This window comes from Pseudopodoces humilis, chromosome 13, assembly GCF_049639895.1.
Source record: "Pseudopodoces humilis isolate 2021_Gansu_Grassland_sample_001 chromosome 13, ASM4963989v1, whole genome shotgun sequence".
NCBI classification, from domain to species: Eukaryota; Metazoa; Chordata; class Aves; order Passeriformes; family Paridae; genus Pseudopodoces; species Pseudopodoces humilis.
The window spans coordinates 4028311-4055566 of record NC_142212.1 but is presented as its reverse complement, the minus strand read 5'-3'; the positions used below and the strand labels follow the sequence as shown (position 1 = coordinate 4055566).

At 41.6% G+C, this 27256-nt stretch overlaps 1 protein-coding gene across 2 annotated transcripts; it reads left to right on the top strand.

The window, feature by feature from the left end:
• The first annotated feature begins 1431 nt into the window (after window positions 1-1431).
• Window positions 1432-25508, top strand: SHISA5 (shisa family member 5). Of its 2 annotated transcripts, XM_014251814.2 has the most exons (7): window positions 1432-1538; window positions 5115-5274; window positions 5541-5597; window positions 6774-6833; window positions 19716-19831; window positions 20140-20358; window positions 22501-25508. In XM_014251814.2, the coding sequence occupies exons 1-7, from the start codon at window positions 1475-1477 to the stop codon at window positions 22575-22577; spliced, it is 753 nt and encodes a 250-aa protein (XP_014107289.1). In that variant the 5' UTR covers window positions 1432-1474; the 3' UTR covers window positions 22578-25508. The 2 variants fall into 2 exon arrangements, with proteins under 2 accessions (XP_014107289.1, XP_087918127.1); XM_088062001.1 differs by lacking the exons at window positions 1432-1538; window positions 5115-5274; window positions 5541-5597; window positions 6774-6833 and adding an exon at window positions 8129-8266.
• The last annotated feature ends 1748 nt before the right edge of the window (window positions 25509-27256 follow it).

Genomic DNA, 27256 nt, shown 5'->3' with positions numbered 1-27256 from the left:
CAGTCACTCTTTCCATCTTAACACGAGACACTGGGGCACAGTGGAGCTATAGACTTGCTGAACAATTCACTTCTGGAAAGCAACAGAATTTCTCCACTTCGGTCTCTGTTTACTTGTCTGCAAATAAGACAACAATCTACTAGATACAGTTCTTGAGCTCATATACAACCCATACAACCTTCAGGTCAGGTATGGAAAACAACCCACAATTCATACATGCATTTGGTTATAGCACTGGTGAAGCTCAAGAGATAGTCTTTTCCTAGAAACTGCTTTGGGAAAGCTCTTGAACTTGGGAGACCTTCCTCCTAGTGACAAGTCTGGGCCTACTGAAGGCTTTGGCATACACTGTACCTGTTATCTAACACGTGGTCAAGAAACTGCCCTGGCTCTTCAACTGGATCCAAACTGAAGAATTTACTTAAAATAAACAAGGGATTCTGTGCGGAAGAGGCCTGTGCCAGCCTCTGGATTGCTGACCATTTACCTCTGCCAATGCTCCCAAGTAATCTCCTAACACTTCTGAGCTTCCTCTCCTGTGAGGGAGAGATTCTGCAATATGCTAGGAAGTAGGTAGGGTACAGGAGACTGAAGTCTCTCCTTGAGACACCTTCTGGAAGGCCTGTGAGGATATCTTGTGAAAAAAAAAAGCAACCAGAGGGGAGTATAGAGCAGAGGCCATTTACCCTCAGAAACTTACTGGGCAGCCAGTAAGGGGTCTGTTTCATCAATCCTGGTGTTCTTCAGCAACAGTGCTGCAGCACAGGTTTTGATCCAGAGGCAGGAGTAGTCCCCAGGGGAAGGCAGACCAGGTTGTGGGCTCAGGTGGCATGGCCAGGCAGCAGGAATGTTACCCCTGGGTAGCATCAGAGACCACTACTGAACCTGCCTGGACAGCAACCACACAATATTTCAGGTACAAGCAGAACGGGGAAAAGGAATGTGAAATCCAACCTTGCAGAATTCATGTCTCAAATGCAATTCAGGATCAGGATAGAAACCTGAACTGCCCAGACACATTACAATACTAGGTGCAGGACACTGCTGGGAGTGACTGCTTCCTTCAGCTCCTACCTTTGGAGTGTCCCCAGTGATCCTCTTTTACCAGCCACCTCCCAAGCCAAACTGATGCTTTTGGATTTTCTCACCAGCTTTACTGTATTTTGCATGGCCTTCCAAGGCCAGGGCACGACATAAGTCCATTAGTTTGACAGAAGTGATTCATTCAGGGAACAAGCACCTTGGCAAGCTTGGATGTGGAACTTGGTGCCATGGTCTGGTTGACATAGTGGTGATCAGTCACAGACCGGGCTCGATGATCTTCACATGTCTTTTCCAACCTAAATGTATTGCGATGAGGTGTCCCCCTCATGGGGAAAGAAGCCTTTCGCTGGTATCTGCTCCGCCCCGTCCCGCCCGCTGCCACTTCCCGCGGGCCGCCCCTCCCTGCGCTCCGCGGGGCGCTGCCGCCCTCATGGCTCTGTGTCCGGGCGTTCTGACCGCCTGCATCTTCGGCCTTCTCCTGCTGCCGGCAGCCGGTGAGCTCGGGGAGGGGGGGAAGGTGCGGGAGCGGCGAGCGGGAGGGCCCCGGCCGAGCGGGAGGTTGAGGGGCTCCGGCATCGCTTTCGGAGACGATGATCACATCCCCCGCGGAGGCCTGGCCGAAGTCCCGGCGTGGGGAGCCCCAGGCTCCGAGCTCAGCCCCCTCAGCTCAGCCGCCCGTGCCGGGGCAGGAGCTGAGGAATCCGTGGTTTTGGGACTGTGGAGCGCGTGGTTTGGGGACTGGAACGCGTGGTTTTGGGGTGGGGGGGGTGGGGGGGGGTTGAGGAACGCGTGGCTTGGGGACTGTGGAACCGAGGTTTGGGGACTGGAACCGTGGTGTTTGGGCTGTGGAACCGAGATTTGGGGACTGGAACCGAGGTTTGGGGACTGGAACCGTGGTGTTGGGGCTGTGGAACCGAGGTTTGGGGACTGGAACCGTGGTGTTGGGGCTGTGGAACCGGCGGCGGCGGGAGGTGCCCACACGCTCACAGCGGTTTTGGCGCGGAACTGGGTTCGCCGAGGGAAAAGTTCTGATGAGGGAAGAGCTCTGCCGAAGTGGGGTCGGGTTGTTTTGAGCGGTCGTGTCGGCCAGCAGCGGCTGCAGGACCCCTCCTAATGATACGAGCTGCTGGTAACTAAGCTAAGGCAATGTTGTACTGAAGTGGCTGCCAGCCATTCTTGAAGCGTCCCATTAAAAACCTTCACCTTTTAACCTCCCATGCAGTAAATTATACCCTTTTACTGGAAGATAATAGAAACACTGAGGTGTTAAATGATAATATCACATAAACAGGACTACTTATGTAAGCTCTTTTGATGATTGAGTTCATACATCAAATGCTGTTATTGATAATTGGGGTTTTTTCAGCAGCCCGATCTGTTGCTATTTTGTTATTGTGCTGAGAGGATGGAGTGTGTGGTCTTTCCCAACTTTGTCCTGTGCTTAGAGAGAGCAGATGTGATCACAGAACTTGACTTGTGAGGTCTCAGAGAAGGAGAAGCACTCTTTATATTTTATATATCAGTGTTGTTACTCGATCAGAGAGATCAAATTCTGCACAAACCTGTGTTAGAAAGTTGTGACTTGGTCGGACTAATCCAGGATCACAGTTCGGGGGCTGAGCTTAAATAGTTTTATCTGTAAGTACTTCAAGGTATGAGCACCAGAAAAAGGGTTCTTTAGGCTGACTCACCATGAAGGTGCTACAGCTGTAACTGTATGCTAGCTGCTCTTGAATAAATAGGGGTGGAAGTTAGTACTTATTGCAGTGACTGGGAACTAGGTGTGAAGAGTTCTGCAACTCTGCTTTCCAGATGGAGCTTGGTCAGTCTGTTAAAGTGGTACTGTGGTACTTTGTGTGGCACTGATGGTGTGAAATCATCACACTGATGCCCTGTAGGATAGGAGGAACCCCTCAGTAACTGGATTGTGTTGGGTGTGGACTATACCTGTTCTCAGGTACTTCAAATAATGAACCCATCAGAAGACCATGGGGAAAAAAGTGCCATCAGTTGATCAGCTGATGAGCTGGAGAATTCAGTCAGTTGAGGAAGAGTCTCATGGATGCCACAGCTGATAGAAGAAGAGAGGAACAAAGCAGAGACACCAATTTTCTTCTCCTTTGGTGTGCTCAGCCCTTATTGACTTAGCTCAGCCACTTGAGAACTAAACTAACTAGGCCTGTGGTTTTCCTTTTATTTTATTGTGCTGCAGTAGTACAATTGTGAGACGTTGGAAGGAATTTTGTTGGTTGGCTTGCTGTGTAATTTCACAAGTTATTTTGGAATTGGTTTAGCTACCTGTCATTTCCTTGTTAGGGATAGAGGAAGGAGGGAGCAGCCAGGTGGCATTAGGTGTCTGCAGAGGAAAAATTTGACTGAGTGTGTGTAAGCATATGTAAAGCTGTAAAAAGTACTGTGCTATGGGTACAGAAGTTCCTCTTTGTTCCTGTTTAATGATCCTCCATGTTTAAACTCTTAGAAGATTTCTGGTTTTTATTGTTGGCTGTGATGCCTAAATGTTTTTAGCTTTTAATATATTTTTCATGCATTTGTAGCTTCTTAGACTGTTAATAAAAGTTGTAACTTCTAGTACTTTTCCTGTCCTCCCCCATAGTTTACCAAACCCTTATAATACATTCTTGAAATTCTGTTTACATTCTTGCCTTTAGTCTAGCAAGGACACTTGGTTTTGCACCTTACATTGTAGACACAGTAAAGTTTAGGCTAAAAAAGATTGAGGGGGCTCCAGTGGGGCAGAACCCAGGGGGAAATTACCTAACCAACTGCTCTTCTTACTGGACAATATTTGATAGATAGACTAATAAATGTTATAAAAATTTTAGAAATACTGTGTCATGTGTGCATATCACCATATTGTGCACCATTAAGGCTTTTAATTAAAGACTTGCATTTATATTATCATTTTAACGCTGTTTGGAAAAGTTTTGTGTTTTATTCCGGGCAACAGCTGAAGTATTCAGGTATTTCTTGATGCTAGAGAGTGAAGACTGAATTTCCAAATGTTAAAGTCAGTTTAAATATTACCTTTATATCTTCCTGTTTGCTTTCTCTGAACAACTACACCTGAAGGACTTTGAGTTTTTTTGGAAGGACTGTGGTGTAGGAGCAGGATATCAGGGTATGTCTTGTTAACGTGATATGTGACAGGAAGCAAATGATGAATAGAAACCAGCTGACTGCAGCATTTGTCACTAAAAAAATGAAGTGATAACCTTCTTGGGAAATTATTTTTGCTTAAACTTTGAGAAGTATTTTTATGTGGCAGTTAAAACCTTTTAATATGCTATTCTTACGGTGCAGTTACTTAGGCTTGGCAGGGCAAAGACAGAGAAAACAGCCAGTCCCTTAAGGAATGGGTCAGCCCAATGCAGTTCTGAAAAGTATGGGATGTTCCATGGGGGAGCCATCCTGGTACATGAACATCCCCATTGCATTACCACTGTAGCTGCACCAGGTGATGCTTGCAGTGGGAATGCCACTAGACTGATTTAGTTCTAAGAATGTGGTGTATGACACCTCTGTTTTCTGCAATGGATTATCAGAATTAGGATTTTTCTGTGAAGTAAACAAAGCAACAGGTAGAAACAACCAAGTCACATGGAAATCCAAACCTACAGTGAATGCAGTGGTGTTGCATCTTTTCCATCAAGTCAAATATCTAGGAAAATTTAACATTTTCTTCTAACTAATCTTAGGGCTTTTTTAAGGTAATTTTAGACTTTCTGGCAACTCATGTTGCTCTTTTGAGTCTTTACAGTAATTTGGTAGCTACTAGCAGATACAGTGAAGAGAGTATCACCAGCATCTCATATTTTCATGCAGTTTAGTGCTTATGTCTGAACATTTGGATAGAGGTGCTCAATGAAGATGAGGTATTCTGTGTGAAGCGTAAGTATTTGCTTCCGCTATACACTAAAGGAAATACTTGGTTTCTAAGACCTGACCCAAATGCTTTCAGCATGTTTAAATGTTAAGTGATCTGGTCGGTATGAGAAAAAGACTTTGTGTGATTATTTCTTTACTAACTATTGGTTTGTAACTCTTTTCAGTTTTCAGTGAAGATTGTCATGCATATATTAGTTATTTAGGCGACGTACGATCTGCACAATCCTGTCCTCATTTCTGCTGTGGATCTTGTGTGAATCGATACTGCTGCTCTAATATATTACTAAAATTTGACGAACAAAATTGCAATCAGCGTAATCAAAGGTATGAATTTATACAACACATTATAATTCTGTTATCAAATGAGAAAAACACACTGTTTAATGGTTAAATCTTCCTAAATGACCTTTCTCCTCTATATCTCTATCAGGCTCTATTAGGGATCAACATTAATGCTTGTTACTTAGCTGTAAAATGGGAACTATGAGCTGGATAAATTAATACATTAACTGATGTGATTATCTTATTATATTTGTGAATTATCTTCTTGATAATTTTCAAATACTTACACTCTAATTAATTTTTCTGAGGATGCCTGACATAGAAGACTCTCTGCAAGCTTTAAAGAAGTTAAGCGAGAAACTGAGGTAACTCTGAACTGCTGTCCAACAGCTGGTTGGGATGAAGCTTTAATTTGCTTTTTTTTAACCTTGGTGGGAGGGGTTCAAGGCCTGATACTCTATGCACTGATGTTTGTTAAAATGAGTGTCATTGTCAGTATTACTACATCATGTGGAAAGTCCTTGTTATTGAAAGCTTAACTTCACACTTGAATGCTCCAGGACACCAGATAGGTACCACTGGTTCGTGCTCCAGATGGAGAATGTTACCAAGTGAAAGGCATCCCAAAGGAGCAGAGAGGACATCTGAAACTCCACTCCTATTGTCGAGTTCTGACTGTAGTAGAAAATTGCCAGCCTTGCTGTGGAGAACTGTTGAGGCTGGTTGAGCACAAACCAGAATTGAGCCACTTGCTTATCTTCCACCTGACTCAGGCAGGGCTTAACCACTGAAGGGTATCTGGGGTGAAGCACTGGCCTGAGCTCCATGCTGTCTCTGGGAAGCACAGAAAAGCACCCACATATCTGCAGGGAAAACGAGCATCACTCCCCTTTACCCAGGCATAAGAGGCCGTGTTCAAAGTACAAATCAGGTCCTTGGAGGCCATGATGATGTGCAGTTTTAGAGTGGGAGCAAAGACTGTCAGATATCCTTTAGCCAGGTGGAGGAGGAGGTGACACTGAAATGTCACATTTCTGTTCTGCCTTTAGTTCAGTTTCTGAGCAACAGAAACCCTTATAAAATTGGTGTTTGTTTTTTTCCATGTAGAGGATGAGAATATGACCCCACTTGGTGGACAAATTGCTGTGCTTGCTCCTCTCTCCTCCCCAGAGCAGGGATGCCTGTGTCAGAGCATACCTGGGTGAAACTAAGCTTAATTAATGGTGAAGGTGTGCTTAGTAAAAGGCTAAATTTGTTGATTTTTGTTGTTAATCACTGACCAATTTTAGTTAGTTAGGGCTAATGCAGTAAATGCATTTATCCTCAGCTGCTCCAAATCTATGTATGGTCTATTTAATTTTGTAAAACTGCCTTGGAACGGTGCTGTCAGGCAGTTGTCAAATCCATACTTTTACCGCCACAGACAACAAAAATAATCTCTCTTTTTAGTGTACATTACCTTTCATAAGCACTTGAAACTTAGCTAGGTAACTTGAATAAGTCATAAATTCCATGTTTTGAAATGAATTCTCTTGTTACAGGGTCTCTGACTCACAGATTTTTGAGGATCCTGATGATTTCTTAGATGCTTCTGACCCCAGGTAAGCCATGCAAGGTTTTACAATGGGATTTGTGTACAGGTTCTTCATTGTGTAATCGGGACATGGGGGCTTGGCAGTGCTCAGTTAACAGTTGGACTTGGTGATCTTAAAGGTCTTTTCCAGCCTGAACAGTTTCATGATTCTGTGCTGCTAGAATATGAAAATAGAAATACTCATGTGTTAAGAGTGTGGAGGACTCGAAATCTGTGTACATATCGGAAGGAGATACATGAGGAAAGAGGCTGGATGTTGCTATTTAGACCATAACAGTCTCTGTATATAATAATCTGTATCCTTCCTGCTGAACAGGAGGTTCAAGCATTAGCACAGAATTACAGAACAGTTGGGGTTGGAAGTGACCTCTGGAGATCCAGTCCAACCCTCCTGCCAAGGCAGGGTCACCTGGAGCAGATGACACAGGAATGTGTCCAGGTGTGACTTGAATGTCTCCAGAGGGGAGACTCCACACACTCCCTGGGCAGCTTCTTCCAGTACTCTGTCATTCTTAACATAAAGAAGTTCTTCATGATGAGGTGGAACATCCTCTGTTTTAGTTTATGGCTGTTACTCTGTGCTTTGTACTCTCAGAAAATCCATAGTGACTCTGGAAAAAAAGTGCTTTTGTTTGAAGTATCTCCTTGGTGCTCTAGCATCTTTTGCAGTTAGTTTTTATCAATATTTCTCCATCTGTTTTAATATTGGGAAGAAGTAAATTCCTTCGAGCTTATATTGGTGATGACACAAGTCCTGCTGTAAAAATGTGTCCGTTTTTCACAGTGCAGAAGATGCTGAAGAGAGGGCAGGGACTAATCACAGAATATTAAAGGGTTGGAATGAACGTTAAGGATGATCTATTCCCAGCCTCCCCCTGCCATGGCCAGGGACATGTCCCACTTACTGAAGGCCCCATCCAGCCTGGCCTTGAACACTACCAGGATTGGGGCATCCACAGCTTCCCTTGGCAACCTGTTCTAGTGCATCACCACCCTCACAGTAAAAACTTTCTTCCTAACATCCAACCTAAATTTCCCCTCTTTCAATTTGTACCCATTACTCCCTGTCCTGCCACTCCAGTTCCTGACAAACAGCCCCTCTTCCGGTTCCCTGTAGCCCCTTCAGGCAGCTGAAAGTGCTGTGAGGTGTCCACACCACCTTCTCTTCTCCAGGCTGAACAGCCCCAACTCTCCCAGCCTGTCTCCTTAGGGGAGGTGCTCCAGCCCTCTTATCAATATCGTGGTTTCCCCTGGACTCGCTCCAGCACTTCCGTGTCCTTGTTAGGCTGGGGACGCCTGAGCTGCGCAGTGCCGCTGAGCTGCTGGATGTCTCTGCCTGGCTTCGGGCGCTGGGGCTCCCCTTTAAGGGGCGGTGTGCTCGCCGTGACGTGCGCGGGGCCGGGCGGCGGGCGCGGGGCGAGCGGCGGTGGCGAGCATGGGGTAAGCGGCGGGGCTCGGCGGGCTCGGGAAGAGACCCCGACAGCCCCGGGGGGACCGGGGCAGCTGTAGGGTGAACCCGCCCGCCCTTCCCGGTACCTCCGGCGGAGCGGTCTCAGTAGCGGCTGCGAGCGGCATCGCTCCCGGGAGCGGCGGGCGGGGGTCGGGGCCGTGCGCCGTCCCCAGCACAGCCGGGCGGAGCCCCCGCGCTGTGTTAGCTCAGGCACATCTTTTCTTGCGGGGCGGGAAGGAGCGCGCTAAAGGCAATTGGCACTGCCGTGGTGGTGTGAAGGGGGTATGTGGATGTCTTGGATGGAGCCTTGGTGTCTTTTGGCGAGGTCCCTTCCACAAGGAGAAGGGTTTGATGTAACAAATATTTTGGAGGAGGGATGCTGCTTTTCAGTGAGACTGATCTTCTGTCTTCAGATGGGTAGTTCCAGTACAGCAGGCATGAGCCTTATCTTGAAGTCAGGGCATGCTCTTTGTAAATGACAGCGAAAAAACATTTAGGAAGGAGCAGTTAAATTGTTTTAATTACCTTTGTTTTGGAATGTTATGGAATGTCTAAAAAGAGAACCGTGGATGTCTCAGCATGAGAAGATGGGTGACTTCTCTTTTCCCTTTCAATTGCATTGCAGCTTTGAAAAATTAAGTGTTGTGCAAAGGCCTAGACTTGACATCAAACTTACCTTCTTGTTAGGCAATTTTATTAGAAAGGTGGTAATTACTCACAAGAATACTGTCCTTGAAAAGCCACCCGGATATGACTCTGGAGGAAAACCACATCTCAGAACTTTCCAAAATGACTTATAACCGAGCTGTCCCATTTAGGGTGTTCCAATACTGGGAATTGCAGTGAGTGGCACCATCTGTGACTGCTGCCAGTGGGACACCAAATAGGTATTTGTTTAGTTACAGACAGTGCCCGGAGTCTTGTGTTGTGTATGCTGAGGTAGCTGTGCTTTTAAATCAAGTAGTAAGCTTGTATTCCTTCTGGAAGAGTTGTCCTGCTTCCTTGTCTGCAAGGTATACTCCACCTTCTCTCTCTGTGCCCATTTCTTGTAAAAGGCAGGTCTTGTCTTGTTTCTTGATGACTATGTTAGTTGAATTCTTCACTGTGTAGAGAGAAGGGCTGATGTCAGCTGGAATATTTCTTTGTATTTCCAACAAGATGAGCATTTGAACAGTTTGTAACATGACAGGAGGCAACAGAGGGCAACTTCCTTTAGTGCCCTGTTCTTTCTTAACAGTTGGAAGTATTACCTTTGACACTGCCCTTGAAAAAGAGGTGATGGTTTCCGGGCATTGTAGGTCATTATGGGTGCATCAGGCTGATTTCTAGATTGAGTTACCACCCTGGCATGCTGCTTACAAATCCTGTCTTTCTGAGAGAGCTTCCCCTTTCTGAGGGCTAGTTACAGACTACCTGTGGACTTGCCACTGGCCTCTGTGGTCTGGGTGTTTCTTCTCCCTGCTTGGAAATCCTGCCACAATTACACCCTAATTCTAGAACAGGGTTAGGGAAGGGCTACTGGTGGAATGTTTGTTCTTAATTGTCTTGCCTGGCTAAGCAATTTCTAGTTTGCTTGTACTTTTGCTTTTTCACTGTGTTTATTCTGAGGTCTTCTTCAGAAGTGCAAGCAAAGCACTAGTTTTCAGTAGGTTTCTTTTTAATATCATCCTTTAATATTGATTTCTTTTAGTATTTATATTGAGTATCAGGTGCTGTTGAGGCAGGTGTGCACTTTGGGCAATCCTTTGGAGTGTATTTCACACTGAAAGCGGTCCATACACTATAACCTTTGGACATTTTAAAGACAATAAATTACACTCCATTGGGGATCCTAATATTGCACTTCTAAGTACTTGAAAGCATTTTGTTTTCCAGAATGCTGCATTTGGAAGCAAATGAAGTGTTCTAAGAAAATTGTAAAAGTCAGGGTTAAGTCACATTCAGGCCTTTTACTTTGTTGATCAGTCCTTAAAAATCATGTGGAGCTTTTAGGTCAGGGTGCAGGGATGGGTTTTCATACTGATAAACTTGATAAATTTGTCACCATTTTATCTTGACCATAAGCAATTTCTCCAATTTCTGCTGCCAGTGAATGTGTTGTGGCAAAGGTTTACTACTGGAAGGTAGTTTTGGGATTTTTTTTCCCCCATTTTAACTGGATTACTGAGTTTTCCCCTGCTTTACTTTGGTTTAAAAGATGGATTGTGAGCAGTAAGGTTAATTTAGTTGGTTTCCCCTTTTCATTCTGCTGTACATAGTATTCTTATTTTGAGAAACTGCAAAAAGCAGAGCACTGATTAACCAGGACAGAACTTGTTATTATTTTCATTGGTAATGTGATTACTTAGCCTTGGTATGCCAATTTTCCAACAGTGACCCTTACTGGAAAAGGAAATTAGATGACTCATGCCACAATTCAACTAATTCTGAAGTATTTGAGTGTTTAAGGAGGTGGAGCAATACAGAATATCTGAATCAAAGAGTTACAGAAGAAAATAGTGTAGTTGAGGCAGCTGATACTGGGTTTTCTAATTGGAAACAAAACTTCACATTGTCTGTGTACACAGTTAATTTTTTTGGCTTTGTTTCTGAATTAATTTCTGTCTGTAAGTTACAGCAGGTTGTGTAACAGGTACAGTAATGATAGAGGCAAAGCTGTTCCTCCTTATGAGAAGGGGGAGGCAGAATGTCCATCTTCCTGGGAAGCTTTGGCCAGCGGAGACAGACCAGCCTTGTTGGATGGGGATGTGCTCATTTGGGGTTTGAGCCATGTGTTGTCTTGTGGCTTCCTTGTCCTTCTGTGATATGGAGAAAATCCATGTCATTCTGTTCTGCCTTTGGCTGAAATGTGGCATCTGCAATGGCTGCTATGGGCTAACCTAGCAAAACCAGCATATTTCTAACAGTGAAAGATATAATTATCCTGATTTTCTTTGTCTGGTTTAGATATTTTCAAGCCCATATTTTCTCCACAGACAAGGTCAAAAATACTGTGATATTGAACTATGCCCCATTTCTCCTCCCCTGCTATCACTGTCAGGGATTCCAGTTTACACTTTCTGGTGTATTTGGTACTCCAGGATCTCTCATAGGTTGCCAGTGGTAAGAAAGTAAATCATAAAGATTATTACAGAATCACAGAATTCTTAGGGTTGGAAGGAACCTCTGGAGATCATCTGGTCCAACCCCCCTCCAAGGCAGGGTCACCTGGAGCAGGTTACACAGGAATGTGTCCAGGTGGGTGTGGAATGTTTCCAGAGGGAAAACTCCATGAAAACTGGAAAAAAGCTTCTAGAAATGTAAGTAGTCTGTTTAATGAGCAGAGGGTTTATTTTCCAGTGCTGGTCCTTGATATTTTCTGTAATAAATGAGTTAAACTGCATTCATCCTGTTCTGTGAGGCTCGTGTTCAGGCACAGGCTAATCTCACCAAAGAATGTAAGCTTCTTGCCTGGAAACAACTGAGACTTGGATTTGAATCTACTTAAAAAAATGTTCTACGCCTTTTACTAGCCTGAAGAATAAACATCAGCTTGCACATTTAGCAGTAGCAGCTTGCATTGTGGAGCATTTGGTTTTCTGTTCACTGTGTTCTTGTTGAAGAAGCTGCTTGAAGGTGGCAGAGGGTTATGAGTTGTGGTGTTTGCCGCTATATAGGTTTCGTTTCCTCAGAAACCAAACAGGAAGGAGAAGTTGAAAAATGCTGCCCTGGCGCAAGCGGCAGATGTGCATGGCTGGGTTAGCGTGCTCTGCTAACCACAGAGGGCTGTGTGACAGCAACAAGACAACCTGGCCTGAGCATACAAAGACCCAGCAAGATTGATCTCTTGGATTTTGTTCAGGATTTAATTTTCCTGTGGCTGTGTGCTTCATTGACTGTAGGTACCTACCAGAGTAGAGTGGTCCCTCTAGGTGTGGGTTTTGCTGTGCTTCTGTCTAACTCTGAAAATAGTAAATTTTTAACATACAAGTTGACTCTGGAGAGAGCTTGTGGAAGTGGTTGCAGGTAGGGTAACCCTCAGAGAAGGATCCTATAGCCCAAGAAACAGAGAATCCTTTAAAAACGTGTTTAGAAGACCACAATGGCTAATTATTAGGATCTGTAAAAAGTTGAGTGAGTTCCAAACGTAGCTCCAACTCTGCTTTTTCTTATACTGCCGTAAGAAAACATGGCTTGAGGTGTAGCTGGATATATTTGCCACAGATTGTGTTTGTGGATTTATTATGGGAGGAGGAGAATATCCTCAAATTGCCCAGCCTTTTAAAACTGCAGTTGTAGGGTCTTCTGTGAAATGAACAAATCAGTTTAATTTTGGGAAATTACCAGTTGTGTAGGGTTTGGCCTTTTGACAAAACTTTCATATTCAAAACATTTTATACCATTAGTTTTTCATGTGATACACCTCTGTTTTTATTAGCATGATCTCTGCCTCTTAATTCCACTGAGAGGTAAACTTAAAAAAATTTCTTTTCTTTTCTTTTTTTTTTTTTAGGTTGTGAAAGGAACTAGTCATCGAAGTCACTTTTGTGACTCTTGGTGAAGGTCTTGTTAACAATCACTGCCATTTAAAATAAGTAGTGGTTGGCCAGATGTGACCTCTGCTGCAGTGGTCTGCTCTCGTTTGTAGTGTTAGATTTTCCTTGATGACCCTTGTTGTGCTGGATGAGTAATGTTCCAGAAGAGAAGGGAATGTGAAGCAGGATGTCAGTTCATAGTAGTATGGGATAATTAATTTAATTAATTTAAACCTTGCTCCTGCCTGAACATGGTGTTTGGAAATTTTATATGTGATGATATATGAGTGATGTAGGTAAAGAAAAAGGTGTGTTTCCTATAAAAGCTGGATAATAAGGCAGGCAAAGCAGGTGGGTGTAACCTAGTCCAAACTTCCTTTTACTGCAATTCTAGTGTGTTTGGATAGTCATACCCCAGGTTTCAGTTTCCCAGGAAAAAAAAATCCTTTAACTCTTTGGCTAAGTTAGTTTCTAATTAGTTGCTTAAATCTGCTTTCTAGAATTAGTATGGTATTGGCAGTAACAAATTCATAGTATTACAGTTTTTGTGGGGAATTTTTTTTTACGGCACTTAGTTGTTTTGTGTTTTTTTTTCTTTTTCTTTTAGTTAAACTTGTTCTGTTAATTCAGTTAACCATCTAAGAAAAATCCTTCCCATTGCCAAATTTGAATTTGGGTGTGGAGGTAACATCCTGTGTCCTTGAAGTGGGTGGTGTGAAGGGAACTGACTCATGTTGTTTGCCTTAAATGTCTGTAATCGATCTGCACTCTCTTTTTGCCACTGAAGGAACATTTAAAATTTATTTACCACCTGCAGAAGCAAATGCCTATAATTCTGTTTAAGGACAGTTTATATGCTGAGGGTCCAATGGACTGAAAATTATCTGGGGGCCTGCATGAAGCTGTAGTGTTAGTTTCTCGTGCTGCTGATGAAAGACTTCAGTCCCTCTGAATGCAGCCTTGACTTTTCCCCTTGTTTTGCGCATATTTTAATGCACCAGTTTCTTATAGCAGTTACTCTCAGTTGTCTACAAAGTGTACAATAATAGATTTCCTGGAAAAATTCACTGGAAAATTGTATTTTTAGTATGTATTACAAAGGGATTTATATAAATAGGCATATTTAGTACAAGTGCACTCTTTATGGACCAAGAAGAGATGCTTGTATACATATTCCATAATAACCTGTTGGATCAGGGTGTTGGATGTTTAAGTAAAACCACAAACTCCAGGAAGTTCCCTCCCTGCCACTTTCTCATAAGGGCTGTTTAAGAACACGTGTTGCTAAGCATGTTATTTTTTTAAAAATGAAGAATTAAAAAAAATAATGTAAATATAATATAAAAAAAATAGTAGTTACCTTTATTTCCAGTAGGTCTTTATGTATAAAATTAAAGTTTATTATTTTGGGCTTAAAGTAATCCACATCAGATTCCTGTATGAACAAACAGCTAAAGGCTCCATTCAGTACATATTTAGCAAAGTTCTTCCTGAAAGACTCTTGCCTTCTCTTTTTCTGTAGCACTCTGGCAGTTGCAGAGTTTCTTGTTTCCCATGGCATTATTGTTGTTCTAGGTTGTTTCTCATGCCAGAGCTGGGTCCCTGGGCTGTGCTCAGCTGTGGGCTCTGGGGGATGTAGCTCAGGGCTGTTCATACTGCAGGTAAACAGAGGTTGTTTTGCTGGGGCTGCCATTGCAAACTCTCCTTTTCCGAGTACCCAGAAGGAATTATGGAAGGAAAGTGGTGCTGAGTTTTAGGGGTTTTCATTTAATCTGTGTCCCTGCTAGAGCAAGTTGCAGTTAGTGATGGCTTGAGCCGGTGCTGCTCAGAGGGGTTAGTCAAAATAAAGCCAAACCCTTTAAATGACTTTAAGGGACTGTATGTGGGCAGAACCCCAGGAGAGACACTCTGAAGTGCTAATTGAGCTAATGTTAGTCTGAAACACCAGACTTCACAATTCCAATCCACACTTTACTGCACTGCAGAGCTTGTAAGATGACTGCAGTTACTCAAACCTGCCAAACCTTTGATGAAACAACCAAGATTTTATAAAATTGAAACCATACTGCTCAGTCTGAGTCTTGGGCTGCCTGTTGCCTACCACAAAAATCACTTGGAATCTTCCTGATCATGTAGAGATCCTGTTTTGGGGAGGTGGCCAAGGCTGCACCAGCAATTACTGTGATTGCACCTGGACAAGGAGGCTTAACTTGGTGTATATTTTGATTGTCTGCTTGTGCTGAAGCGCCTGGCTGTGCTAAAATAGGCTGGTCACTCTTGCAAGTGTTAATATAAGACTAATGTTTTCCTGTGAATTTGCTTTCTGAATAATAGTAAATTATTGTCGTTTAATCTTTAGAAAAGTGGTTCTTATGTTTTGAATTTTTATGCTAAAACATTAAACTGAGGAAGTGTGTTGTTAGTAAAGTTGTAAAAACTAATCCCTCTGAAAGGCCCTTGGGAATTCATACTGCTTTTTTAAAAAAATAATTTATTATTTTTCCTGCTAAACTTTAGAGGCAGTATGTGGCATTACATGGCTGTGACTAAAATGTTACTTAAGCATCTCTCTCTGGGGACTTGTTTGGTCATGCCCTACACCTGAGCCAGGGAAACGTGGATATTTACCATTCCATCACATTTCTGGGAACTGGATCCTTTTCTGGAGCTGTAAGGAATGACATGTATATAGTCAATTTTTTATTTTACTTTTAGGAATGGCCTAAATTATCTTTTGAAGTATTTCCAGACCACCCCATGTTACAGCCATAACTCGCTATTTGTAAATGTTTTTAAACGCAGCAGTGCTTTTGAAAAGAACCTCGCCAGTGTGTTTCTCAAAGCATGGAACAAATCTTGGAACAGATTAAAACTTGCACAATAAAATGGCTTTTGAAACTATTTTTTCATAACTAGGTGGTCTCATTGTTCATTTGGATGTTTCTTTCTGTTTTAAGACAAAATTTTTAGTGTGTCCTAGGCACATGAAGGCATACATATGTGAAAACTTCATTTGTATCAGCTTATAAAATGTTACTGACTTAAGTGATTCAAACTGTTAAGAAGATTTAAAAATACATTGCTGGAATCGAAACTTTGATATTTGAAAATGCTTTAAATAAAGTCTACATTTTTTTTCTACTCAAGATCTCCAATATGAACAACTGCCTTGAGAATTAACTTCTACAGATAGTATTATTCAGATCCTGGGCTTGGTTCTCACATCTTAATATGCCCATTGCATCTCATTCAGTCCTGAAGGGGGTAAAATAGGCAAGTAACTCCATTTATGTGAGCTGATAGTTATTTTGAATAATTAACTTGATTTTTAATTGAATGTAATTAAAGGTGAATCTGTGAGATATTCTCATTACACATACACTTCAGTGCTTTCCAAAGGTGAGAGGATAGGAGCAGAAGTGGAGGGTAGGGCAAGGCGGGGGGTGGTGGTAGGAAAGGGCAGGATATTACCTCTCCATTTTTAGTAAATATTTGCTTTCCTGTACATTTTATGAGAAGCTACAGTTTGTCGTTGCTGCAGTAAAACTGCTGTTAGGTTTGATTTTTTTTTTTTTATGAAATCATTGGCAAAAGTTCACTTTTCTGTGAAGAAGCAGGAAATGTCAGTGAATGAGCTCAAGCTGTTTATAAGTGTGTGTGCTTTATTTAGACTATGGTATATATAATGTGGGAGTCTGTAAACCTGAATTGTGACTGACGCCAGCAGAGCACTCTGAACTGGTGCCGTGGCCACCCTGATTTCTTCACTCTGACAGAGTTTGATGAAAACTGTTTGCAGAATGCAGGGGTCAGGTGTGCTTTCGGTTTTGGTTGGCTTTTGTTTTCTCATTGTTAACCATTCAGGGGAAGAATCTGTAAGCAACAATCCCTCACATTTGTTCTTTTTCATTTGTGTACCATGCTAGCGGTAATTAAATTGCCATTTAATGTGACTATGTTTTTTTTCAACTATTTTAGAGCTCTTTAGGCAGATTAATCAGGTGAAAGTAATCAAATGAAGCAATTCTTGTCTAAGAAGGGAGTTAGCAAACTGCAAGAGTCTTCATGGAGTGCCTGGAATGTCTTGTCTCCTGAAGGTTAGAAGGTTCGCTGAGTAAAGTATGTTGAGCACCATTCTGGCTTCACTTGACTATCATCCATTATAGGAAGCCTCCCTGCACCTTTTTCAGTAGTGGGATATCACTTAAATGCTCAAGAAGTGCTCAGGCCAGTATTCCTTGGGCAGTAAAAAGACACCATTACAGTAAGGTAGTGATTGACCGGGAAGAAATTCTGAAAGAGTATTGCTAGTTTTGATTGTCAGTAAAAATAGTTAGAAAAAAATTTCTTTTTGAAGGACTCCAGTGTTGAAAGAGACTGTTGATGATGTGAATTATAAGTTCACAGCACTTACTGTTTTTTCTGTAAATGTCTCCCTACTTTGTGCTGTTCCAAGACATTAGCCTGCATGAGCCCAAGCTCTGGCAGGGAAATTATCTGCTGTGAAGTAGGTGATAAAAATGCCTGCCAGTAATCAGTTTTTAAACTCCTTAAAGAACTGTGAGAAGAGCTAACTTCTCTCTATTATTTTACTTGCTAGGTTGTCTCTGAAAGCTTATAATTTTGGTCTGCAGCAATCAGACAGTGTTTCAGTGGGTAGGACTGGATCACAGTGTTGGCACACACAAACACAGAGCTCTAATGTGTACATCTGCCACACTTGCACTTCAAACATGTGTCTTCATTTAACTCTTCAAAAGATGGGTGCAAAATGTCCTTGTGTCATTTTGCCAAAGACACAAGTGATCCAAGTGCACAGGGTATCTCTAACAACTTGGTGAAAATGAGAACATGGTGCATTGGTTTTTTAGCTTTGCTTTTGTTGTGTTCCTTATTAGAGGTAGCAAATACGAGACACCTGCTTCATTGAGCAGAAAACTTTATTAAAACTAAACAAGTGGAGCCCATGGTCAGGGTTTTTATCTGTTGATGGCTTGGCTGCAGATGGGCTTGTGCTGTTTTCTCTCCTCATACCAGAAATTAATTTAGTCGAGAAAGATAAGGGGACTGTACCAGTTTCCTGCTGTGATCAGTAATTTACAATGAGTAAATATTTCTCCACTTCATCTCAATTTTTTGGTATCTTTGATTCTGCCCAGCCTTTGCTAAAGTTCTAAGTTCATTGTCTGTACAAGTGAAGAATTGTAGTTGCCTTTGTCAGTCCTAATATCTTTCCTTGGCACAAGATTTTCTTTTCTTTCCTTAGCATAGTTCACTAGAAAAAAAAGGGTTTAGGAGTGCATGTTTACGTCAGCATCTCAAAAATATTCTGTAAGGGTGCAAATTAATGGGGCAAAATATGCATGTGTTCCTCAACACATTATTTTCACCTTCACATCTTGTGGTTTTGTTGCAGTAATCCATTTATTTTCCTGGCAGTGTTTCTGACATGGTTCCTGTGACTTCAGGAGGCCGCAGCAGTTCCTGCTTCCTGTTTTACATGTTGCTCTGTTGCACTGCACATGGGCAGTCCACATTATCCCATTCAATACTTCATGGTTATATCCATAGTGCTCTGTTTAGTGCTTCACAAAATCAGTGCTCAAGTCAGATACAGTTACATTTTCATAAAATCTTTGTTTTGAAAGAGATTTGACTCAAGCTTTTTCTTCTAGTTTTTGGAGAAACAATCAAATTGATGCAGCCTCTCTTAAGGGGAAAGAATGCATTTTAAATTGAGCCTTTTTTATTTGTCAGTGCTTGTGTTCAGTCAGTGCTCAGCTTACTAAAGGTTCAGTAGCTCTAGAAGACACTGAGGTGAAGTCTTTTAAATTTGGGCTAGGGGTAAAGCATTTTGCAATTCTTTTTGTCAGTGATTTAACCTTCCAGTGTCACTGATACAAATACAAATGCAATTTTCACATTTGGTGGGTCTTTGGTAGCCAAGTGATAATTGCTGGATGCTATGGAGATGTGTCATTTTGTTTCAAGCTGTTAACAGGAAGCTGCGCAGGGAGAAAAACAAAGAGAACTTTGTAGCCAAAGTCTCTACCAACAAGCAAAAACAGGATGGATGTGAAACTGGCTCTCTGGTCGTTACTTTAGAGCTGGTTGTTCGTTAAAACTGACTTCCTGCAATTGTTCCCAAAACTGATGCATGGTGTGCTTTTTAAGAAATAAGAGTGCTGGAGACTTTGGCTTCCATGGAAGATGGGCTTTATTGGTTTCAGACAGTAGGAAACACATAATTTCATTTAGCACTTGAAAGGGGATTGTCACTGGCTTAGGTGTGATACCTTTTCTCCCCTGTGTGTTAAATAGAACTCGTAAAGCTTCCTGAGGTAACTGGTTTTATCTGCCTCCACCATTTGGTGCACATCACAGAAGTCAAAGCTGTTGTAATCTCTGGTCTTCCCCTAATAAATTTGGGAGTTTTATGCAGTGTTTCTGTATCCCATAACGTAGCCTGGCATACTTGCTGTTGCAGTAAAGTCAGAATTTCAGTCCATCCTAACTGTGTGAAACATGGATTCTAAAATACCTGTTTAGAGATGCCAAGGAACCTGCCAAGAATCTGTTCAGCACAGAGGTTGTCTTCAGTTTGGGACTGAGAGGTCTTAGGGAGTGTGGGAAGAACTTGCTGTCACCCTGAAAGCTGGGATGCTTCATTGTGGGCATGCTCTGAACCCGTGTGTTCACTAAAACCAACAACAACTGCAGTCAGACTAAAATGAGAGGGACCAAAGACCCCTTGTCAGGGGTGGTTCAGCTTCCCCTGGCTTAGCAGACCTGACCTCCTGCAGCATTGCCTTGCACAGTTGTTTTAGTCCAATAAGTACTGAGAGACTGGAGGTGGAGCAATGTGTTTGCTGCAGGTTTGGTTAAGGAGTGACTCTTACCAGTTCTGGTGGTTTCTCTCTTGCAGTTTTGGAACCCTTATTGCCATTGGAGTTACTGTTTTTGCAGTGATTGTCATTACTATTATTCTGTGCCTCACATGTTCCTGTTGCTGTCTGTACAAAGCGTGTCGAAGACCACGGCGTAAGTAGCTTTAGATTTATTTTCTGTTTCACATCTTTGAATAGGATTTTTTTTCTTTTTTTAATCCCTTCTGGAAAATTGTATTCCTATAAGAGATGAAATACTCTGCTTGGAAGTTGCAATACCTAAATATTAAAAATAAATATTTAAGCCGCTTCAGAATGTGAAGCTGCAGAAAGATGTTTTGGAATATTTTCTGAGCATTTAGAAGTTCTCTCTCCTCCCACCATATGTGGGGTCTGGGAATTGCTTGAGGTTTTTGTTTAGGGACCACCAGCACTAACCATGTTCCTTTTCCTTGCCTGTAGCTGTGGTGACCACCACTGCCACCACGGCGGTGGTTCACTCTGCCTATCCCCAACAACCAGCAGTGCCACCCAACTACCCTGCAGCTCCATACCAAGGCTACCAGCCCGTGGCTATCCAGCCCCAGCCGGGGATGCCGGTGGCTCCGTACCCTGCACAGTACCCTCCTCCTTACCCCATGCAGCCAGCAGGACCCCCAGCTTATCATGAAACCGTAGCAGGTAAGGCAGCACCAAGTGCTTCTTCATCTCCTGAACAGCTGAAGAGACAGTTGCTCTGGAGAAAATCCTGTGTTATTTATATTTATTATTTTCTATGGCTATGTTAATACAAATGTTAACAAATTATGTAGAAGTCAAGTATGGTGGATGCTGTTATTTCACCCTGGTGAAAATTTCCCTGTCACTGTTTCTGTGCTAAGCATTGCCAGAAGAGGTGTGAGCTGGAGCTGTACTGACAAAGTTTGGCAATGTGTGGGACTGTCAGCAGATCCAGTAGAACATTTTACTAACTCAGCTGGCATTTAATATTATAATCAAAGCAAATTAACATATATACATACATATATATATATGTATACATGAGTTGGATGTTTCCACATTCCCTTTCTAATCTAATATTTGCTAGCTCTATTCTATATGAACATGTAGTGACAGGACAAGGGGGAATGGATTCAAACTAAAAGACAGCAAGTTTTTGATTAATTATTAGGAAAAAATTATTTACTGTGAGGTTTGTGAGACCCTGGCACAAGCTGGCCAGAGAAGCTATGGACACATCTCTAGAAGTGTCCAAGGCCAGTTTAGATGGAGCTCTGAACAATCTGGTCTCAGGGAAGGTGTCCCTACCTTTGACAAAGGGATTGGAAGAAGTCTGTTGACAATTTGCAGTTTGAATTATCAGAATCTTTTTTCTTCAGCTTTCCTTCTTTCACAGCATTGTTTTCATGCAGCCTTATTGTTGCAATGACCAATTCCCACTTCTGCTGGTAATAGCTGTTCTCTAAACAATTGGCTCCAGACTGCTCAGAGGGGTCAAAACTAGGCTGTTACCTGTAGAATCTTCAAGCCCTCTTACAATCTTGACTGTTCATCTGTATAAGTAAAAAAGTATAGTTATGACTAGTAAATAAGTAAAAATGTAATATGTAATAATGTAAGTAAGTAAATAATACTTAGAAAGTAACTTCCAGGACAACTCAAATATGTTTATAACATAAAATGGCTTTTCATGGTGTGAAAGATTTGCAAACAGAAGTTGTTAATAGTAAACATTAATAATGTGCAAACCAACCCCACATGTGAAAGCACTTGGCAGGGCTGTTGACACTATTTTTGTTATAAATGCCAGAGAAGCTGTGGGTTTTACAGGATTATGCCAAAGTGCTTTGGCTTCATCTTTTTCATATGAGGGAGCCAATGAATTAGTCATTTCACTTCTACTCTCTGGTTTCTCAGGCTTTTGCTGGTTTGTTATTTTTTAAAGTTGTTTTGGTGTTTGATTTTTAATTTTTTTTTCTGGGAACATACCAAAGCACTTTCCATGTTGGCAGCTGAAAATACCTCACAGTGAGAGTTCTTTCCTTCATTTCTCCTGCCTGTTAATCAAGGAGTAGGCTGTTAATTAGCTCACATGCCAGGGGAGAATACCTGCTCTGCCACACAGGAGCCAAACCCACTCACTTTACAAGATCAGCCTAAGATAACCACACTTGCACTTTCCAGGGATCTGATCAGGTGCTACTTGAACAAACTTGTGCTGCTTGACAGAACAGAAAATGAAGATGCCACTTGAGAGCAGCTTTTCTCAGAACAGTAGAATACAAGGATCTCTTCTGAGGGATACACATCTGGTATATAAGTCAAACTCATGTGCTCAGTAGTGGGCACTTCTAAAAAAAAGGGAATGTTTTCCCTTTTATTTCCTTAGTTAATTTTTTGATACTTAGCAGGAAAACATTTTCCCTGAAGGAATCCTAAGATGATTTCTCTAGTCCTTTTGCTTTTGGCCAAATGTTTTTTTCTCAGCACACTATCAGGTATATCCTTTTGTATGTGCACCCCTGACTTCCACTGGCTCTGTTTTTGAGCCAGATTGTTCCTTTTTTTTAGACTAGATTCTCCCCTGGAGGCTACTCATGTACACTCAGCATCAAAAAAGCCCCAAAGCCAACGAGAACAAAGGTTTTTGTGATCTTCTGAAATGCAGATGTTTTATGAGTGAGCACAAGCTGTTTTCAAGTTAAGTTACTGGCTAAGTTGAACCTCTGAACTGTGGGCTCAAAACAGAAATTGCCATTTTATATGTAGAATTCAGAATATACATTTTACAAACCTGTTTTTTCTTGTGTTTTGCTTTTGCAGCTGGTGTTGGAGCCCCTTACCCCACCCAGCCCCCTTACAACCCTGCTTATGTGGATCCTCAGAAGCCCACCTATTGAAAAGCTCTTCTACTGTGCTTCTGCATACAAAACTTTTCAGAATATAATTTGTTCTGTTTACAACATGCCACCTGTACTATATTTTTCTGGAAGACAACAATCTTTTGTCTAAGTAGAGTGAAAATCAGTTCAGTATCTCCTTTATTTTAATGCTCCAAGGAAGGAGTATTTTTCTTGCAGAAGTTAATTTATACCTCAAGCAAATACAAAAAGAGATTTTGTTCTAGATACAATGAGAAAAGTGAAGGAGCATTTCAGAAATACAGAACCACAATACCATTTGCTGTGCAATAATTTTGAGAGGAATGGTCTAAAATGAGCATTGTCAAATACCCAAAGCTGTAGCAATCTTTTGCACAGTATTAAAATGTAAAAGCCTCTAAGAAACTACCTGATGCATGTTATGTAAGTTCTAACTGTTTTGAAGCTACTATTGTTAGGTAAGCTATCATTTAATATCATTTGATTTACCATTCAAAAGGGAATTTTCCTTTTTTGCAACACATTTACCTTTGGTAAGGGGTAGTAAGCCATGTTTGTCTTTGACCTAGTTCTAAATAGCACATTATTTCCTTGTTTTCTGTTCCAGTTTTAAGGTGTTATAACTCCATTGGGTGTTATCACTAGAAATTAACAGACTCTCTGCCACTTAATGGACCAAATAGATCAAAAGCTGAAATCCTGAAAATTCTTCATAAAAATTATTGGGTGAGTTTTTCTTGTTTAGGTAGTATTGGACAAGCTTACAGCCATCTGTTGTTAATGAGTTTGGAATTAAAATCAGCCCCTTAATTGCTCTTTAAGCAGAGGTACCTTGGCATTCAGTCCTGCCTCATCACAGAGAAGGAATTTATTTTACAGGAGAGATGGGATGTCAGCAGAAGATTGGGGTTTTCAAATGCTCAGGGTTTTTCCACTGTCTCTTGTGGGAACTGTAGGTGGTGGGAGCCCAAGAATTACAGACCTTTATAAATCCAGTCTGCTTTGGAGTAACAATATGCTAGGTGAGGGGCTAGGTGAGGGCTTTAAACCTCCCTTTTGTCTTCAACATTCCCATAAAGCTGAGCAGAGAATGAGAAGTCAGGAAAAGGAAGGATTTGGTCACAGCCAGGTAATGTATTTTTAAGAAGGTAATGCTTTCAATCATGAAACATCTTGAGACATCTTCAGGACTGTTAACACTGCTGGGGCTTTAGGCTTTATGAATCTTTTATTGCTCAAACAAGGTGGGTTTTTTTTCACTGTCCTCAACAATTCTGTCTTTTCCAACACTGAAATGCGATTTGTTGGTCATCCTCATAGAACTATGTAGTTATTTGCATGTATCACTGTGACATAATCAGTGAAATAATTTTAACGTATCTTTTACACTGATTTTACTTTTATAGAGAGGCCATTGAGCCATTTGTCCTGTGATTCTACATTTGGGGTGTATTATTGTTTGGTGGCATTCTTTTACCTCACAGAGTGGATGGAAATTGCTGCTGTCAAAGGCAGCCTTGTTCCTCTTTCTGATTTTTTGAGTCTATTTCTGGATTATTCCAGTTCTTTTTTTAAGAAAGTTTTCAGGGCATTTCAGAAGAAATTTGTTGAAAGTTTTTATGTTGGAGTTCATGACAACCTGTGCCCCTCTGTTAGACCTCTCTGAGTGTTGAAGTTAATAGCATGTAATGGTGCCAAGAGGCACTCACAGAACACGTATCCTGTGTGTGTTCCTTCCTGCCTTCTCAGCTGAGAAACTGGGCAAAACTTCATTACACTGTCACTTGTTATATGGGAACAACCAAAAAAGGATGGTGTCTCCTGTATGGAGGAGGAAGTGTTGCCTTAGAAACCTGGAATGTTTCTGTGGGAGGGCACTGAGTAATTGCAGAAATAAATCCCTTGCTACAGATTCTACCCTTGGTGTTTATTCATGGAGAAGGAGGGCAGAGATTGTTCCAGCACCTTTGTAAGCCTGGGTGGAGTCGGGCCAGGGAGAGCACAGGTACAGCATCCAGCGTGGGGCTTCCTGAGGTTGTTCCTGTCCCCAACCTGGTGTGACAAAAGGAGCAACTCATGGCAGTCACAGTGTCTTGTTTGGGTTGTGAGAGGGAAATCTGCAATTTCATGGCAGGATGGCTCAATCATCATGCCTGAGGAGATGGGAGGAAAGTAAGGTGGCAGCAATAACAGACATTCCCAAATAGGAGGTTTTGGGGTGGAAGTTGTACAGACCAAACAGATGGTCCTGAATAGTCACTGGTTTGTGTGTGGTGGTGGGAGATGAGGGCTAGGGGTAGGGTTGAGGATCCTGGAAATGGACACCTTTCCTTTCGTGGACATGTGCAAAGATCAATCATTAATATACAAGGAACTGCCTTAGCAGTACTATTACTAATTCAGTTACGAAACTTACTGAAAGAAGAGAAAATGGTTCAGTTCACAATTAATCAGATTGTGATTAATTTCTTACTGTTAGTGCATTAATAATTAACTGTGAGGTGTAGGACCAAATTTTATTTGGTTCTTGCCCTGCAGCCTTGTTAAAGCTTATTTTCAAATACTGAAGAGAATGGGATGGTTACAAAAAAGATGGAGATGATCTGTAAGTTTTCAGTTAAAGCACTGCTGATGTGTCAGTCCCAGCATCTGTTGCCTTCACGTCACACTTGTTCTCCACAGTGCTGTAGGGAGGGGGGAGGAAGCTAAGACTTTAAATGTTGATATATCTTATTTTTTTTAACTTCTGTAAGTGCCTTTGTATCAGAAGTGTTTTGTGAAAATAAAGACAGTAGAATATTGAATTTACTAGATAATCATTGTTGCTTTTGTTACATACATGGTTACATGTAACCTTGCTTTGTATGTTGTTTGTAGGTTAAACATAAGTATTCAAACCAAATAGCATAAACTCTATGCACCTTTGTAATAAATGCAGTGTTTGAAGTACATTCTGTCAACTTGGTTTTCTTAGCCTCATTTTGAGTATTATTTAGGGGGTGTATCTGCAAAGCTACATTTTCCTCCATGTGTTTGACAGCTTGTGTTACCGAGTGTACTTTGGGTCACTTTGTATCACGAATAATCACTTGAGGTGGTGGAGACTGAAGCCTAACCAATATTACAGGTCACAGCATAAAGCAAGGACAGTGTGAGCTCCTGAATGAGCCTCTGACAGGCTGCTGCCAAGCAAGTCCAAAAGGATTGATTCTAAAGAAGTCTGTAATTTCATTAAAAATATCTACTCAGTCTGTTAAGACTTGTGTGTTGAGTATTGTGCCTCATTCATCAATTTGACCAATTCAAAATGAGGTAAGCGATGCTTTCAACTCTGTCTGAAAATGTTTTTGCTGAAGTATTTGTATATTTTATAGTTTTGATAAAAATGCTTTAAAAAGGTTGTATTCACCCCCCTGACTCATTAGTCTTTCACTTGAAAATACTTTCTTTGAGGAAGTCAAGAGTATTCTTTATGTGACACCACACAGTAGTGAATTGGTGTTTAGTGCATCAGCATTATTACCTTGAATTGCCAGCTATGTTCTAATGTAACATTTAAAAGAAAAACAGAGGGAGAAACACAGAAATTTTAAAAAAAACCAAACACTAATACCCAATCAAAACCCCATAATAATTGGGTGGTTTTGTAGTGTAACTTCTTGAATTTGTTGGAGTCTCAGCTGCAGGCTGATAATGTGTTGGAGGTGCAATATAAATAATTTCCTTCCAGTTTTATTTCACATTTTCTCTTAGTTGTCTGGAGACAGCAGACAAAATGCACACTCCTAAAAACCTAAATCTAGGAAGCATATAATTAATGTTTGTGCTAGAAATGACACCAGGAAATTGCAGTTATTTGTGATGATTTTGTTGGCACTGCTTTTTAGTTCACCTGTTTCTCTTTTCCCGTGACTTTTAGCAGGTGCACCTGTCCAGTGTGGCTGAGTTTGAGAAGTGACAGGCAGAGAAATGTTCAGAGGAGAGCTGTGTGCCTTCCACTTTCTGCACACAGGGGTGAGGAGCAAAACCTGGGTTTTGATTAAAACCTGCAGATTCCCTTAAGGAGCACATAGGGTTTCAAAGGTACCTTCACCCTTTATTGCAGCAAATGGCCATATAGGAGATGAAACTGCTGAACTGAAAAGCTGAGAGCCCAGGGTTAGGTGAGGAATATTGCTGTTTGTTTTCATGATTGTTTTATCAGCAGTTATCTATGGTAGTGTGAATTTTTCCAGAACAAAACTTGGCATGCATTTAAAACTCATGACAAGGTTGTGTGGGAAGAGCTGGACACACAGGAGGGAAAAACTTCAGCAATTATTGATAAACAAGATATTCTTGCTTATTTTTTCCAAGTAGGGAAACTCGCGATCATATCTCGACACTTGTAGTAACTCACCAGATTTGCTTTAGCCAGTGGTTTGGGGCCTGTTTTTTTCTTTTTCTCTGGTTATTATTTGACCTCATCTAGTTGTTTCTGAAGCCTGTACCACTGCAACTTCATTCCTGTACCACAGGAACTTCATTTACGGCTTTTCAGTGAGCCATATAAGAGGGGGAAAAGTGCACCAGTTAAATCTGGCAGAGGTGAGAGAAAGCTGAAGAAAATGTTACTTTATCTTTTCAAGAGCTCAAGCTCCTGCACTGATGGAATTGTCTCCTTTGCAAAGCTGTCCCTCAGGGCCAGTTAGCCATTA

Excerpts from the sequence above, each read along its gene's own strand:
- SHISA5 (XM_014251814.2), top strand. The coding sequence starts at position 1,475 with ATGGCTCTGTGTCCGGGCGTTCTGACCGCCTGCATCTTCGGCCTTCTC. Across the intron at positions 5,598-6,773 it reads AAGTTAAGCGAGAAACTGAG|GGTCTCTGACTCACAGATTT; the intron begins GTAACTCTGAAC and ends CTCTTGTTACAG. Across the intron at positions 19,832-20,139 it reads AGCGTGTCGAAGACCACGGC|CTGTGGTGACCACCACTGCC; the intron begins GTAAGTAGCTTT and ends CCTTGCCTGTAG.